This window comes from Stegodyphus dumicola, chromosome 7, assembly GCF_044657685.1.
Source record: "Stegodyphus dumicola isolate Sdum_Otavi_A_Nest chromosome 7, ASM4465768v1".
Taxonomy (NCBI): domain Eukaryota; kingdom Metazoa; phylum Arthropoda; class Arachnida; order Araneae; family Eresidae; genus Stegodyphus; species Stegodyphus dumicola.
The window spans coordinates 63,335,761-63,352,971 of record NC_140774.1 but is presented as its reverse complement, the minus strand read 5'-3'; the positions used below and the strand labels follow the sequence as shown (position 1 = coordinate 63,352,971).

The following is a 17,211-nucleotide window of genomic DNA, read 5'->3' as shown; positions in this document are numbered from 1 at the left end:
TCCCGTCTCCTTGGCATGCCTTCGTGGTGGTCTGCACGCAGGCGCGTATTCCCGCCGAAGGCGTTGCATATTTTTCATCTTGCCTCCTTCCAAACAGAAACCTAATGTTTCTACAGTGGCGCCCGAACTAAAAGGGTGTTGGATGATGATTCTCCACCCCCAGGATTGGATCCCCTAAAACCCCAGTCCCCTTTTTAAAAGGGGGAGTATATAAGGTATTTCTCCCGCCTTCTTGGCATACCTTCGTGGTGGTGGTCTGCACGCTGGGCGCGTATACCAGAGATCCGCGGTTCGATTCCCGGCGAAGGCGTTTGTTCATTTTTCATCGCTCTTGCTTTCAAAAATTGCCTAATGTCTCTACAAGTTAACTATATAAGTCTGAAATTCTATTAACTCCTGCATCTAGCATTATTTTTAGACTCATTTTCAGTTTTTAAATTTTATTCTTATTTTTTTAGCAAAAATTAATTAGTTAATTCAGTTCAAAAATATAAAATATCATAATAAAAATATTTCTCATTCCTTCTTGAACTCACAAATTATCATGCGGATATCCATTTTCAACCTTTAAAGCCTGACATACGCATGCCTGCGATGTTATCGTCATGCAATGATTTGTAGGCTCTTCATTTTGTACTAGAATATTTTTGAAGACGATGTTCAAAAACTTCGAATTTCTTAAACCGCCTGTATTTTCGATGACGAGGTTATGTACGATGGTATTTTAGAACTGCGATATTTTCTTCCACAAAATTTTGTGGGATAACGTTTCCGCCTTGCGTTTTTTTCTCTGCGACATTTTTGTCCGCAGTGTTAGTGCCACGAATTTTCTGCGGGCATCCTAAAGGCATGAGTTGCGTACTTAAGTTACTGTTTATTGTTACCTTAGTTACTATTTCCAGCGTTAGCGGTGTATTAAATAAAATACATAACTAAAACTTTAATACCTTGATGGATTACACAAATGAAAGGAAGATTTAACTCTATTTTAGTAGCCCTCACAAAAAATTAATCAAAATTTCCTCTATTTTTATAAAAGACACGATATATTTTTCTCCAAAATACTTTCTTTTCCTTCTTAGATCTGCTTGCATGTTAAGCAAAATGGTTGGAATGTGGTGGTCCCTAAAGGAATAGAAGCTCCTTATGCTTATTTCGGTAACCAGTGGGTAGGATATGACGACAAAAAGAGTATTGCACTCAAGGTAAGAAATTATATATATATATATATGTTTTGATCGAAATAAATTTCATTCTTGAATTGCAACATATAACATTTATTATTTCAAGATAGAAGCTCTTCGATGATCTGTTTTCGATCATGTTTTTGTTGTTTCTAATGGCTAGACACTTGTACCTCAAAGCACTGGTCGGGAATGACCAATGTCAATCAGCCGTTTAGTCTCTTCATCACCAAGAAAGTTGTCCAGAGTGCACCACAGGGAGCGATCACATATCACCCGTAAGATATGGGAAGGTTCCATACTAGTTTTGATAGAGAATACCTTGGATGAAAAACCTAGGGTCTCCCATCCTTCTTCATCTCCCTCTACCTAGGGTTTTGACTTGCCAGTATCTTAGGTACCCCCATGCCGCACAAACAGTATGCACTTACAAATAACCATATCCAGTATTGGATTGAAAGTCAAACGATACAGCATTCAATATCGCACGCGGACCGACATTGCGCTTTCCATGTCTCGAAAGCGCGACTTAGGATTATATATGATATTATTATACTTATATATGATATTATTATAATATAAATTTCACAAACATTCTCTGTTCCTAAAAAGCAAATTTTAAGTTAATTATATTTTAAATGAAATTGAGTTACTAATAAATGATTAATTATTGCTGTGAACTATTCTACAATATCATTTAAGTTCCGAGAGCATATGTAAATCAAGTGTAAGTATCGAAAGCTATGAATATAGGTATTTTGACACAAAATCAGAATTTTTCTGGTATAACATGCCAATGTTTTTCCATTGTTTTCCAAGGTCAATTTTGATGAGAAATTTATGGGGAAATTTAAAAATTTATATGGGCGCATTTCGCCATGGATAATTCACTTGGCTACCTTCTTAATTTATAGCAAACCTATTTTCTCTTCCTTTTTACTTCCTTGTACGAAGTAAAAGAAGTATTGCAATCATGAAAAATTCCGGCTATAATATTTCAACGAAAATATTCATTTTAACTACTATTGAATGCAATTTAACGATGTTTTTGCCTGACATCTGTACGTAAGGACAGAAAAATGGACTTTTCTCCCAATAACGAATTATAAAACTGATTTAGAATGGATTCAGAAGAGATTTTTTCGTGGCATCTCTATCTATATATATATCTCGCATTACTCAAAAATGAGTAGCCTCAGAATGTCTAAATTTTGTGTAGAGGACTCCTATTACATGTAGTTGTGCACCTCTCATTTTGATTGCAATCGGACGCACAAAAAGTATATATGTATATATACAGGGTATACAGGGCAGTCATAAAAAAACTTCACCAATACTCTAGGGCAGTGATGGCGAACCCATGACACGAGTGAAACAGTCGGCACGCATAGCCTTATCAGCTGGCACGCGGCTAAAATATTATTTGCTTAATAAATAATCACAATAAAATGATACTATGTAATTTAAATAAGTGTTTTAGTCTGTTCTTGAACGTTTCACTTATTTACTTATCGCATAATGCCACTGGCATAGGGTCTAAGCCTAGATATAAGATTTTCATATATCGCCATAGAAATGATGTACATATTTATTGACCCAATTTATGACGTTTCAATTGTTTGGGCCAATCGTATTAATTGTTACATGGCAAAGAATACATCTAAGCTGAAGTAGCTAATGTTTGCTAAACGAGTTCAAATTTGTTGCAAATCGCCGGTGAGTTTTAATACTTTCATTGTCAAAAAGATTTTCTATACTTTGAATCCTCACAAATGACTCCAGCAAAAAAGGCAAAATTAAACATTAATAGTGGACGATCATTTCAAGAGACCTGGACAGAATCATTTAGAGTTATTGAACACAATGGGGAAGCATTATGCATTCTATGTGGGGAAAGTTTTGTGTGTCGTACATCTAAGTGTCAAACGGCACTTTAACACCAACCACAAAATGGTTGCCGAATTTGAAGAAGCTGAGCGGAAGATGTTTATTGAAGGGAAACTGAGGAATTATAATTACCAGAAAGATGTTTTTTGCAATTATCTTTCTAAATCAAACCATCTGACAACGACCAGCTTTCAAATTTTACTGTGCTTGGCAAAACATGGTAAACCGCACTCCGATGGGGATTTAATCAAAGAGGTTTTCGGCACGCGGCCCTCCTCCTCTCCCGAAAAAAAAAGAAAAAAAAAAAAAAAAAAAAAAAACGTTTTGGCACGCTTGTTCCAAAAAGGTATGCCACCACTGCTCTAGTACTTCTCGGGTCGACATGGTGATGATTTAAAACAATAGACCTCTCACGGTTATAGTCAAGGGGAAAAATTTTCGAATGGAAACGCTCATGTTTTTCTTCCTCGTACTGATCAACGCATTGAAAAATCATAAACAGAGCTCGAACGATACACATATGAAGAGAATTACCAGCGTAAAACATTTGCAAAGAAGAGCACCGAAAGGACTAATATAACACAAGAGAGAACGAGGGGGATACTTATTTTGGAATTACAAGTTTTCAACGCGCCCACTTTCGCAGACAACAGCGCAATTTGCACACGAGAGATTGTTGACAACAGCGACGAATGTACTATAGCAGGAGGAATATGTATAACTCCACGTTTTTATGACATCTTTCAATTTTGACATATCTTGTGTATTTGATGTGTATACCTTAGATTTTAGATAATCCCCAGAACCAGAAATCTATTGGAGCGATGTCTGTGGATCGCGGTTGCCAAGAAACTGCAACGTTACGATAGAAGACTCTATCTCCAAGCACTTGCCAGACGCATGTGGCGACGTGTGAAAGAGCACCATCTTGTATCCTTACAACGTTACTAACGACATTTCGTTGCTGCAATTTGGCAGTTAGGTAATTCTGCAACATCGTTATATAGTGAGCACTTGTGATGGAGCATATTTCCATACCTTTGGAAGTGACCTCTTCAAAGATATACGAACCGAGAACTAATATGCTTGCGTTGCTGTTCCACATTATCACTTTAGTTTCGTGTAAAGGTGCTGGTGTCATGAGGAGTTTCCTAAGCCCAGTGAACGCAGTTCTTGGAGTTTACAATCCCATTTAAAGAGAAATGCGCCTCATCCTTCCAATAATATCATCAGTGGCAACCTGCTATTTTCATCATACCTCATGAAGACAAATTCGCAAATTCGACACCCTTTTACTCGTTTTCCGGTTTCAACATCTGGACGAGTTGGAATCGAACAGGAAGCATCCGCACAACAGAGCACAGAAGCTTGAAGACTGTGTGGTTTGGAATTCATCTAAGGTGCGGGAAACACTTCTAGTAGTAAGGCAATGGCTTTTCGCTTATTGTATACACTTCTGCAACAATTTAACAGGAACACATGATTGGCCGGTTCGCGGTTTATCACATGTGCATTCAGTTCCTTCAATTTTTTTACCAAATCACATAACGTTTTTACGGAACATGGGCCTCATCTTATCTTATGATTTTGCGGATAATACTGTACTGCTTCGGCAGCATTTTTTGCGTTTATATAAAACAGCTTTATCAATGTATCTCGTTATTTCTCTATAAGTGTCATCTTGTTAGCATGTTTGAACAAATGAAGCTTCAAATAACAATATCTGAAATTTCATTTAGGTTGGTTGAACAGATAGGCCGTTAGGGGTATATATATCGGGTAAGTTCTTTTTATAACCACCCTGTACATAGAAAATGTAATATACTCGTATATATATATATATATATATATATATATGCAGGCTATATAATTTTAGAATCTTTTGTATCAACTGCAACCACATAGGCTATTTATTTCTACAATACGTTTGAATAGAATTTCTAGAATATATTATAATGCTTTTTACTATTAAGCTAATACTGCTGTCGTAATACTTAAACAACTTACTCTTCATTCTTGCCCTATTTTTGGACGTGATGCCAGAAAAAAAAAAAAAAAAAAAAAAAAAAAAAAAGCGTTAAGAAATTGTTACCAAGTAATAAACAGGGAATTTTGTAAATCACTGAACTGAGTCTGCCCATAAATTAAATTTTGAAAAAAAAAAAAAAAAATTGTTTATCGTTTGCTTTACCCCCGTAACTGAAAATGTTGAAATTCTGTTTCAAAGACTAGTGAGGGAAATTTTATCTTTTTCAGTATTCTATATCCGTAGCTTCTATATCCCCCAGAAAATTAAAGACCATATTACATGCTCAACTTTAATGAACGTATTAAAAACAAGACTTATTAACAAAACTAACGAGAAAGAAATTAGGGTTCTGCTACCTGAGAGCCCAAGAGCAAATTTCGCTTTTTTGTACCAGAATGCATAGGGACCATGACTGCCTTGTAGCACATCTGCACGCCACTGGTATGTTACATATATTCCCGTTTCCGCTCTGCAATAGTGCAACTTTCTGGATGCACACCCTATCCAGCTCTATCGAACAAAACAGTTTTAACTACTACTAGGAAAAATGAGGCTGCTCATTTTTTAATTACTTAGCTACATTTCTGTAATTTTTGTGTATATTTTTTATGCATTTTTGAATTTCTGTATCTGATTAAAACTTCTTAAAATTTAAAGAATTTTATAAGGTTTTATAATAAAAATTAAAGAAGAATTCTTATTTAGGTAGACTACTTGATAAAAGAAGGACTGGGTGGAGGCATGGTGTGGTCATTAGAAACAGATGACTTCCGTGGCAAATGCTTCAATGAGAAATATCCTTTGCTAACTACTATCTTCACGAAACTGAACGGCCCAGTCGTTAGGCCGACTCGAGACCCCAAAATCGTTCCGACAACTGAAAAGCCCACCACTGGCCGTCCTAAAGGCTTTTCTTGCAAAAAAGAAGGTTACTTCAGAGATCCCCAAAATTGTTCGAGGTTCTTTTATTGCGCCAAGACATCTGGAAATGAATTTGCCCGGCATGCATATAGCTGCGGAGAGGATACTGCGTTTGATGAGCTGACTTCTAGTTGCACTTTCAGGGAAAGAGTTCCCGGATGTTGATGCCTACAAGAATTAGTATATTATGTAAACTATAGTTGTATGTCTTAAATAAAGTTTATAATTCTGAGAACCTCCTCTTCTGTTAAAGTGACTGCACATTATGGCAGTGATATACGTATATATGTATATAATGTACTTAATAAGAGTCGCAGTTTTTTTTAATCAAAAAAGGATATTAATGAGGAAACTTATTATAAAAGCGGGAAAAAAATTGCTAGCTGTCAGGCTTGCTGTTGGTGTGATCAGATGATGCTATGAATAGATATGGTACACAGTAATTTTTTTTCGGAAGGACATTTTCAATGATTATGAACACTGATTATTTTAATTTACATAAATAAATCATTTTAATAATTAATATCGGAAAAAATACAACAGTTAATCAAAAACCGTGTAAGATATTCAAAATCATTGCACCATTAAATGTATCTTGAACAACTGTCATAGGCCCATGGTTCTAGTTTAAGAAAAGTACCAAATAAGGTAGAGTTTAGAACTATCAGCCGTTCAAGAGAAAATTACTTTTTCAAATTTTTGAAACGCCTTGCGTATATTTAAAAGCCCAAAAGCAGTCAAAGACTGGCGTCGATTTAGAATTCTATCAGTTTCGAGAGCGATCAGAGATCAGTCTCCTTTTTTTCAGAAGCAAAATACTTTTTGTAAAGATGGAAAGAAAAACAACAACCATTTTGTATTTCATTCTACATAAAACCGTTGCTGCTCGTCTTATCAAGCTATATTCAAAATGTATGCCATGCTAAAACTGCTCCTTTGCGTAATTTAAAATTTTACATTGGCACGTTTCGCTTTCCTCTTTCAATATATGTAATTTTTCAAATCTTCTTGCATGTATACGCAGGATGTTTCGAAAAGATGGCTATAGACTTTATTTCCTTAATACTGATCGAAAACATGTAGCACGAATTAAAATTCTCAAATTCTTATATTGCGAATGAAATCTGAATGTGCTTCTTTCAGATTTAGGACTGCACTGAACTGGATCACTTGATTTTGGCTAAACACGCTTGGGCTATATTCTTAAGCGCTTAGATGTCTTCATAGAGGGCTTACTAAGAGAGTCTGGCTTATATTCACGAAACACACGAGTGAAAGCCACAAAACGGCTAAACAGTCAGCTCATTCACCTGGGGCTGAATCCAAGTGGAAATGTCAATGTCCAGATTTAGGAAGTACAAAATAAGTATTACACGTTTTTAGCGATCAATGGTTATTTATTGGTTAAACAGTTGCAGAGACATTAGGTATTTTTTGGAAGCAGGCAAGATGAAAAATGAGCAATCGCCTTCGCCGGGAATCGAACCACGGACCTCTGGAATACCGGCCCAGCGTGCAGAGCCACTATACCACGAAGGCACGCTAGAAAGGCGGGAGAAATACCTTATAAAGTATTCCTTATTAATTTCGTACTTTAACGCCGTGAATCAATAAATTTCTAACATCTTCGCATATTTGTTCCGCGTATGTATATAAAATTCCGTGGGTTATTTCAAAGCATAAAAAAATTTTATTAATTGGTCCTTTTGCTTTAGAAAAAACTTGTAAAATGGGTTGATCTTTACAATATGGCAACTGGTAGTTTGGTGACATTTTGGAGGCGATAAAGGTTACTACCTGGCACTTTGGTAATAATGTGAGCAGTACTCAGTTCCGATTACGCATTATTTTGTGTGAGGGAAATGAGAGATCATGGGATATGTCATGTGATATTAATGGACGAATTACGGTTCTTTAATCGGAAAAGGGGGGAAATCGGGAAAAAATCTGGAAATTTTGTATTTGGCTTTATTCTGTGTAGTGTGAAACAGTGTTCGTGAATTTTTGGATCCCATGGCTGTAACTAAAGTGAATTCGAAATGGGTATTTATGTATGTATTAATTTAATGTATGTGCTCATTTATATTTTAAGTAGTGTTTTTGAATTTAATTATATTTTAATTAAATGATAGTTATTTTGTGAATTTTATGTTTGTAGGAATTTGGTATACGTTTTAGTTGAAGTAAACGCGCATGGAAATAATTTAAATATCTGACACTAAGTATTTGTAATGGCTGCAGTATGAATTCGTTGGTGACGTGTGTAATGTAATAGATGATTTAGAGGTAAAAGTTTTTGGATATTTTATTTATTTTATATGTGGAAATGTTCATTACTTTTTCGCGATCAGGTAATTTCATATATGTTCTTTTTACCGGGTTTAAAGATTGAGAAAATTGTCATGTATTTTCGTGAAATTTTTCTAATTTATGAGAAAAAAAGCAGTGTACATGGATATAGTGAAGAGTGTGCGCAATGCCATTTTTGTGCAATTCTCGGATGTTTTTTTAAGTAAAAATAAGTCGGCGTGTACATGATTTATGTGTATGTGTTATTTTGAAAAACGCGTAAGGAGTATGGTATTGTGCACTTTTTCCCAATTTTGCAGTGAATATTTGTCATGATTAAGCAGTTTTGTTAGATAAAATTTCTAGTATAAGTGTAATTCGGCTAGTAGATTGTTGGAAGAAGTGTTCAGTAGATAAAAAGAAAAGAAACATGTCTTTACTTCGTGAAGAAAAAATGGCGGCGGGGAAAAAAAAAAATAGAGGGTTGCTGTAGGAGAGTTGGTCGCCAAATTTTCGCCAAAAAAACGCCAAGTTACCATAATGTAAAGATTAACCGTAAAATGTTTGATAAATTTTTTGTTCACAAAACCGTTTCATTCGGAGTATTAAAACTGCTTCTATAAAATTCTATACCTTATTTTGAGAAATTTCGCTAGAGGAATAACATGTCTGAGGCCAATGTTTAAGAAAACGTAGCTTGCAATCATATTTTTAAACAAATAACGAAAATTATATAAAAATAATTTGTATTAGAGCTGTACTTGCATATGAATGCTTTTTCAACCTTTATGAAACGCTTTATACTTATATAACAGTCACATTTCAGAGTCTAGAATTTATAATTTGTATGATAGAAAATATATTGAAATATTAGAATGCTTCCATTATCTAAATATGTTATGTAATCACTATCTAGTGGCATGTGCGTGGCTAAATACTCTCTAAATTGTATGTGCGAAAATTCTGAATTCATTCTAAATTCTGAAGCAAATTACTCTTTAAAACTTAAGAAGAAAAATATAAAATTTTGTTTAACGATTAGGCATTCGAATCCTTGAACTCGGCAACACTTGAAAAAAGATTCAAAGAACGAAAACTCGAATTTTGAGTCTTTTTCGTCATTTGAAGCTTTTAAAAATCATAACATAAACTTTTTAACTCAAAACTTTGGAAAGGAGAAATTTATTAAAAATCAATAGAAGTATTCATGAAAAAAAGAACACAAAATTTAAGGAAACTTAATAAAGATCCAATCATGTCAACATCAATGCATATTTTTTGCTTTAAAAATGAACACACACACACAAAAAAAAAAAAAAAAAAAAAAAAAAATGAACACACACAAAAAAAAAAAAAAAAAAAAAAAAAAAGAAGACAAAATTTAAGGAAACTTAATAAAGATCCAATCATGTCAACATCAATGTCTATTTTTTGCTTTAAAAATGATTGAATTATGTTGTTCTTATCTCCCGGTTAAGGTTTTTATGCCTGTAGTAAATCTGTACGCAGTATTTTTAGAATTATCAACAATTTTAAAGTTACTTAAGTGCCCCTAAGCTTAATAATTTTTTTGATGGCGGCCATTGCTAGTTTACGTTGCTAGTTTTATTGAAACAGCAGAGTAGTGGTTTTGTTGTCAATATAGAGAAACTTGGCTTCGCAACAACAAAGATAACGCCTTCATTTATTATTGCGAATTAAATCAAGCTTAATCCTTTCTGGAATTTTTTAGAGGAAATAAGTGTTTAAGATTTACTTCGTAATTTTTAATACAGATATTTTGAGTTTTTATGTATTTTTACCTTGTCGCGAAGTGAGAACTGATTTAAGTGAATGTGAAATACTCAATCGTCTGTGAAAAACTGTTTCTTATTTGTTTTGTTTGCTTACTTTCTTTTATACATCATTCTACACTCATGTCCATAAATTAAAGATAATTCGGAGTCACGCGGAAATCGAACTTTAAAATAAATGTATCACCTGTAAAATCACTACACACATCTTCAAGAATCATATGCAAATTTCAAGAAGTAACCGGATGACACCGATGGTACGTCACAATGACGAGAGTGTAAGAGAGTAATATATAAGGAATACAGGCAAAGAAGTAAAATTGTTCGCAGGCGCTTTATAAGCATTTCAGTGCAATAACCGAACAGTTATGACACAAAGGACGCATTTAGATGATTTTTTTACGTGGTAGAATTATCGGCCGTCTTGAATGTGAGCGTACCCAACTGGAAGTATCAGACGAACATGGAATTGCCCAGAGTGTCATCTCCAGGCTTTGGCAACGATTCCAAGATGATGGTAATGTGAGTAGACGTTACATCACAGGTCGCCCCAGAGTTACAACTCCGAATGAGGACCGGTATTTGGCAGTTACTGCCAAAAGAAACAGGCGGAGCACAGCCTCAAACCTGTCTCGTCAGCTCTCTTCAGCCACTGTTACGACAATTTCAAGGCAGACCGTGTACAGACGCTTAGGGCAGATTGGTTTATATGCTCGTAGACCTGTCAGATGCGTTCCACTTACTGCAACTCACTGTCGCCTGCGGTTAGCCTGGAGTAGAGAGCATGCATTTTGGACACCGCAACAGTGGGCTTGTGTGATGTTTTCCGACGAGTCCAGTTTTAGTTTGCAGTCTGATTTTCGCCGGACTTTCATATGGAGAGCTCCAGCTACCCGTTACCACCAAGAAAACATCATTGAACGACGCCGTTACGGTGGTGCAGGAGTGCTCGCTTGGGGTGGAATTATTCTGGGTTCCAGAACTGATCTGCATGTTCAAATTGGAACCATGACAAGCCAAATCTATCGGGACGTCATTCTGGAACAACATGTATGTTTGTTTCGGGGAGCCATGGGGGCACAATTTGTGTTTATGGCTGACAATGCCTGTCCTCACCGTGCAAACATCGTAAGCGAATGCCTTCAATCGGAGGATATCACCCGTATGGACTGGCCAGCATTCTCACCGGACATGAATCCAGTAGAGCACATGTGGGATATGCTTGACCGACGAATTGCAGCCCATCAACCTCCTCTTACATGTCTACCGGAACTTCGGAGAGCATTGCTGTTTGAGTGGTGTAATATCCCCCAAGATCAGATCGATAATTTGATACTCAGCATGCCTAGGCGTTGTACGGACTGTATTGCATCGTCTGGGAGACATACAATGTATTAACAATCATACCAACCATGTAATATTGGTTTTTTGTAAATAGGTTTTTTTTTTGTAATTTGCTCCAGGGAGAAAAAATCGCTAATTTTTTTAATAATATCAAACATATAGCATCTTTTTTTGCTCTTTACCTTTTGTTTAATAAATAAGCTTTACAAATAAGTCAAATTTGTTTTGCTTCTAACTCTTCCTTTGCCTGATTTTGCATTATCCTTAATTTATGGACATGAGTGTAGTTTTATTATAGTATTTGAATAGAACGTGTGGCAACGATTAGGTAATTCTTTATATGATATAGATTTTGTGCATTCTGAGTTATAATATGAACGAAATATAATACTGTTAAGTTAAATTAGCGCCATAGTGTCGCTATGTGAATTTTAAAGAATAATGTGAATTTTAAAGAATGCATTTATTCTATTGTGGTTTATGCGCTGTCGGCGAAGTAGATTTAATTCAATCCAATAAGTTTAAACGAAATGCAAGAAAAAATGCGTATAATTTAATACTCTGTACAACGAAGTCATGTGGTGTACACATCAGATTTTTTAAATAACCATTAGATCAAACAGTAATGTAAAAATATCTTAATTCTAATCTTAAATGTATATTTATTATTTTGAAACTAATATTCCTTTCATATAACTCAGTCTTCCTTTTAGGCTATTTTTCTATGCGGCTGTTTACCCTTTATCTTTAAAAGTCAGGAAAAACAAATTTTGAAATACCAAATCTCTTATGAATTATATAATTCCAATCATTCAATTTATTTTTTAACTTGAATTCTTTAATTTTCTTTTTTGTAAGCTTTTATTTAGTTCACTCATAATATTTCATTGTGAGCGGAATTTTGTTACCGATTTTTAACTGACTTCCTCATAAGTTATCGAATTCAAATTTTGTGCATAAACTCTTTATCGATGACAATGTAAAGTGGTGAGGTAACGTTTTCAAAATTAGATTTAGATTTTTTTTATTTAACGCTTAAACAAACTCTTAGTATCAAATCTATTAATTTAACTGCATTGCCTATTAATTGCTCCAGTAACTGCTGCATCTAACTGCATACCAAGCTTCTATTGTTCGTGATATAAAACTGCAGAAGAATTATATAATCTATTGCTCTCACTAACCTGAATGATAAATTACTCTTTTCATTGATATGTCAATATCAAATCAAAACGATATTCTTCCATTAAAATTTCAATTAAATTAAAATTCCATTAAAACAATTTTATTATCTCCCATATTCTTAGTTACGATATCCATTTAATAACAAAAACACATTCTCTTCCCATATTGAAATGTATATATAATGCCGTCTGAAAACTAATTATCAACAGCGTGAAAACTTGCAATCAATTCTAATATACCGAATAATTTACGATCTTGATCATTATTTACGAAACTTCTGCGTATTCCTTTCTTAAAGCATCTTTCCTTTCACTATTTTGTGACCACCAGCGGCCGAGCGGTAAAGTCGCTGAACACTGGTAGTTCGGTCCGAGGTTCGAATCCCGCGAACGGGCTGGCTGCATGGGCGTTTTCGTGGTTTTCCCCATGTGTAACGTGTATACGAGCCAGTTTCCCTTAGAAAGTCCTCCACGAAGGCATCCCTCCTCTTAGGCAGACAGCCCTCGTGTGCTTTGCCGTAATTAAATACACCAACACACCTTTCACTATTTTGTAAGACTGACTACTGCTTTAGTGCTTTTAAGCCGTGGTTTGATTACAAAAAATGTGTTTGGCCAGATACTGAATCATTTAACGTTTGAAGAATTTCATAATAATACAAAATCAGGTTTAATTGAAGTTTATCCAGTATATAATTTTTATTCCTTTGCGACATATATATATATTGTCAAGATTCACTTTTCCTTTAAACAGAAAGAAATAAAAATAGCACTGAAGGTTTATTTTCCATTTATTCAGCTGAGCATTGTGTGCACGAATGTTCAAAAATAAAACTTATCTCTCTTCTGGAACATTTCATACTATATACGATTCTTCGTACGATTTTTAAGCAAAAGTATATGAAGTTGTTATTTGAAATAGTTTCAGCCCTTCAGTTGCTACCCTCCCTCTCCATCAGATTTTACTGTTACAGCTGCGTTCCTTCCTGTCAAATTTATTTGCTCACAGACGATATTATTCCTCAAAGAGTTACTAGTACTTCCCCAGTTTTCATGGACTACACTATTTGTTCTGTCATCTGGAATCTAATACCAGACTTGACATGTTGGCCAACAAAGGAATATATTTAAATGAAGTTACTAAATGTTTTCTTAGGCTGTAAAGACTTATTTAAGATACATTTTCAGATTTAAGATAGGAATTAAGCTTCTGATTGAAATAGTAAATTCCTTCTCTTTGCATATCGGAACTCAAATCCTAAGACTGTGCAGTAAAAAGTAATAAAGGGATCATAATAAGTAAAAGATTACAGCAGGTGTAATAAATGTATCAATTTTTGTAGCCAGTGCGTCTAGGCGCTTTAAAGGATTGTTTAAATACAAGGAAATTATGCATGAATAGTCTTTATTTATTATACCCTATGATTGTTTCTAATTTCTTGATGATTTTTAACTGTATGTGAAGAATTCATGATTCTGGCTGTACAGATAGTTAACACAGCAGTTCAATTCACTAAGCTTTATTTTATAATATTTGGAGATGTTTATTATAAAATATCTTATTCTCAGAGAAACGGCTCAAACTCCATGTGAAATATCATAGAAACATACACAGTAGCAACTCATCCAACAAGATACGAGAAAATAGATACATGAAAATGAGCTGAGAGCCAATCACATTTCTGAAAGATGTCCCCCGGAAACATCGCAGACGAAAACGTCGCGGAGAAAACAACGAAAGGAGAAAACGTAGTGGTACAAAATACCGTAGGAGAAAAGAAAGCGAAGGAAAAACATCGTGGTACAAAATATCGTCGTCGAAAATAGAGCGTTTCAATAACTTCGATGTTTAAAAATATAGTTGTCAAAAATATCGTGGTAAAAAATAAAGCTCCTACAAATCATCGCATGATGAAAACGTCTTCGCATAATGATTTGGAAGCACAAGAAGGTAAAAGAATGTATTTATTTTTATAATTAATAGTTTTGAATTAATTAATACATTTTTGCTGAAAAAGGGAAAAGGAGACGTTAGCATTTAAAAACTGAAAATGAGTAGAAAAGTCATGCAATTTTATAGCACTTAATAGAAGTTTTAAACTTACATAGATAACTAATAAAAGTTGTAAATAAATTAATCTTTTTGCGCACGATTGCAATCGATAATCGGAGAGTCTAGAGAATACGAGCGACCTGACCGACATTCTTGAACTATATGTAAATATGTATATATTTAGTGTAGTAATAAAAGAATTTATAAAATGTTACGAGTCATTCTGTAGACAAAAGGTAACATATAAACATCTTGACAATCTTTTAACATCTCAGAAGTGGGATGTTATGTGGATTAGCCCATCGAACGGCTTGCGTACGATGAGCGTCGGAGAAGTGGTAAATTTCGATTTCAAAAATTTGAATGCATGCGAACTGTAGAATAACTATGTTGAAGTAACTTTGATAATTCTAACAGAGTATAGAATTTAGAAGTATAAAATTATATTGTTAATTAATATCATGGATGAGAATAGTAATAAAGCTTTAGATAAAGCGGAAACCATACGCAAAACACTGACGAGATTAACAAAATAAGTAATTAACAGAATATCTGAATTATTGGAACAAGGTATTTTGGATATAAAATCATTAGAAGAAGGATTAAAAATGCTCCTATCAGTTTAATAGCTGGGAAAATTTAGTTTGAGTTTTGTATTGCTTCTGATTGAAAATGTTTTACGCATTTCAAAGCAAAAGAAAAATCTCTCTAGAAATAAAAAAAGCTTTTGGGGTGAACTCAACGCTAAAATGCTAACATTTCGTGTGTTTTATCTTCAAGTTGGCATACATCCACTAATTTATTACTCCATGAAAATTGTTTTCTTTTGATTATATGATTTAGATTTTATGTTCATGTTGCTAATTGCTGATAAATAAAGTGCAAGATATATTTTGAAATATTCAGAGCGTTTACATAAAAAATTCAAAATATTTAATAAGTTTGGTTCTTACATCTGAAAATACTCGAAAATGAAGATGTTTGACTTCTATGTATAATCATATTTTCAAATGTAGGCATCTTCTGTAAAGCTTCTCAGTCTCCCAGAGTAGGTCCTGACAAAGGAATAATCTTCCTGGGACCAGTTGCTTGATTCCGTCGAAGATAGAGATATGCGCGGTCTAACATTCTTCTGGAATTCTCCTGGTAAGTTGGAATTTCCAGCGGGAAAGTAACGGACAACGACGAAGAGACGAGGTTCTCCTGGCACCGGTGCTATTCCAATGCCAATATGTGTTGTACTACGCCACAATATTTGTGTCAAGTGGAAGGCTCCTGTCAATGAAGATATATATTAATTAAAATCCGCTTACTAGTTCTATAATTTGTAATTTTAGCTTATTAGCAATAATGTCCTTTGAGGGAAATAATAAAATGGCTTTTAGGAACCTTCGCTTGTCATTTCTTTCAGTTTCATGAAGCACTAAATACAAAGTACACAGGATTTTGCATTTGGTACATCATAATCTAGCAGACTTTCAGCACGTTAAGAACATTAATCCGCTAAGATATAATTTTATAAACATTGTTTCATGTTAAAGAATTATTATAGAAGAACTATCAATAAAAATGTATTACTAACAAATATTTTTACCAAAGGCGCCATACTTTTTTGACAAAATATTTTGCATCAATGACTTAAAAGATCTAGATTAATCAAGAGGTAGCGAATGACAATCATAATGCAGTTTCCAATTCAGTTGTATGATGAAGTTTACTGATGAACATAATTTTGGTCGTAAATTAGATAGATAAAAATACGAGTAATTAAAATGCAGTTCAGGTACAATTAACAATTTCTGATAAACCTGAGTTTTGAAAAAATCAGCATCGGTTTCAAAAACTATTACAAGTACTTACGTTTCTTCATAAGAAGGACTAAACTGAAGAAGCAGCAATAATGAATGTGGCCTCGTTTGTTGCGTATATTAAATTACAATTACTATGCTGCGGGTAATGCTATTAAGGGTACACCATATCGAATTAAGAATGTAGAATATGTAAGTGTAGTGAACGCACTCACGAATCCCGACCTGGGGGATTCGTCTCCATTCTCGCATTCTCGATAGCTTTATTTTAATTTCGTGATTCCAATTCTAGAGAAGTTTTTAATGAAGTATGTATATAAGTATATAAGCACACATTCCTGCTCATCTAAGAAAATATTATTTCTCATACTCTAGAGGCATTTTTTTTTTCACTGCGCAAGTGAGCTACTGCCCTATATGTAAATAATTCAGTTCTTAGAAGGATACTATACCATGTAAAAATTGAATCTCAAACTAAAACATCTATGGTCAATATTTTTACGTGATGGATTTTGATCCCAACTGAGATATAAAGTGACATCAAATGTGATAAGCAATTGCTTTTAAAAAAAACGCAAGAATATTATTACTAAGTGCAATCGAATACGTTTTGTCACACTCAGCAGTGAGAAGATCTGTTGAAAGATGGAATTAATTTCCCAAGCGTTCCAATTTCCAATTTTAATTTTCATAGATTATATTATTTGCGTTGCTGCAAT

General features: G+C 34.2%; 2 protein-coding genes across 3 annotated transcripts in view; one reads left to right on the top strand and one right to left on the bottom strand.

The window, feature by feature from the left end:
* The window catches only part of LOC118188298 (chitinase-3-like protein 1), a 47,797-nt gene extending 41,541 nt beyond the window's left edge, over nucleotides 1-6,256 (top strand). The window contains exons 8-9 of the mRNA XM_035358712.2: nucleotides 1,083-1,205; nucleotides 5,806-6,256. Of these exons, the coding sequence (XP_035214603.1) occupies nucleotides 1,083-1,205; nucleotides 5,806-6,186 (504 nt within the window). The 3' untranslated portion in view covers nucleotides 6,187-6,256. The remainder of the gene's footprint in view (nucleotides 1-1,082; nucleotides 1,206-5,805) is intronic.
* A 9,338-nt stretch (nucleotides 6,257-15,594) lies between these two features.
* The window catches only part of LOC118188295 (Golgi-associated plant pathogenesis-related protein 1-like), a 35,794-nt gene continuing 34,177 nt past the window's right edge, over nucleotides 15,595-17,211 (bottom strand). For both annotated transcript variants that reach the window (XM_035358708.2, XM_085820344.1), the window contains exon 4: nucleotides 15,595-15,959. In XM_035358708.2, coding sequence (XP_035214599.2) covers nucleotides 15,691-15,959 — 269 coding nt within the window. In that variant the 3' untranslated portion in view covers nucleotides 15,595-15,690. The remainder of the gene's footprint in view (nucleotides 15,960-17,211) is intronic.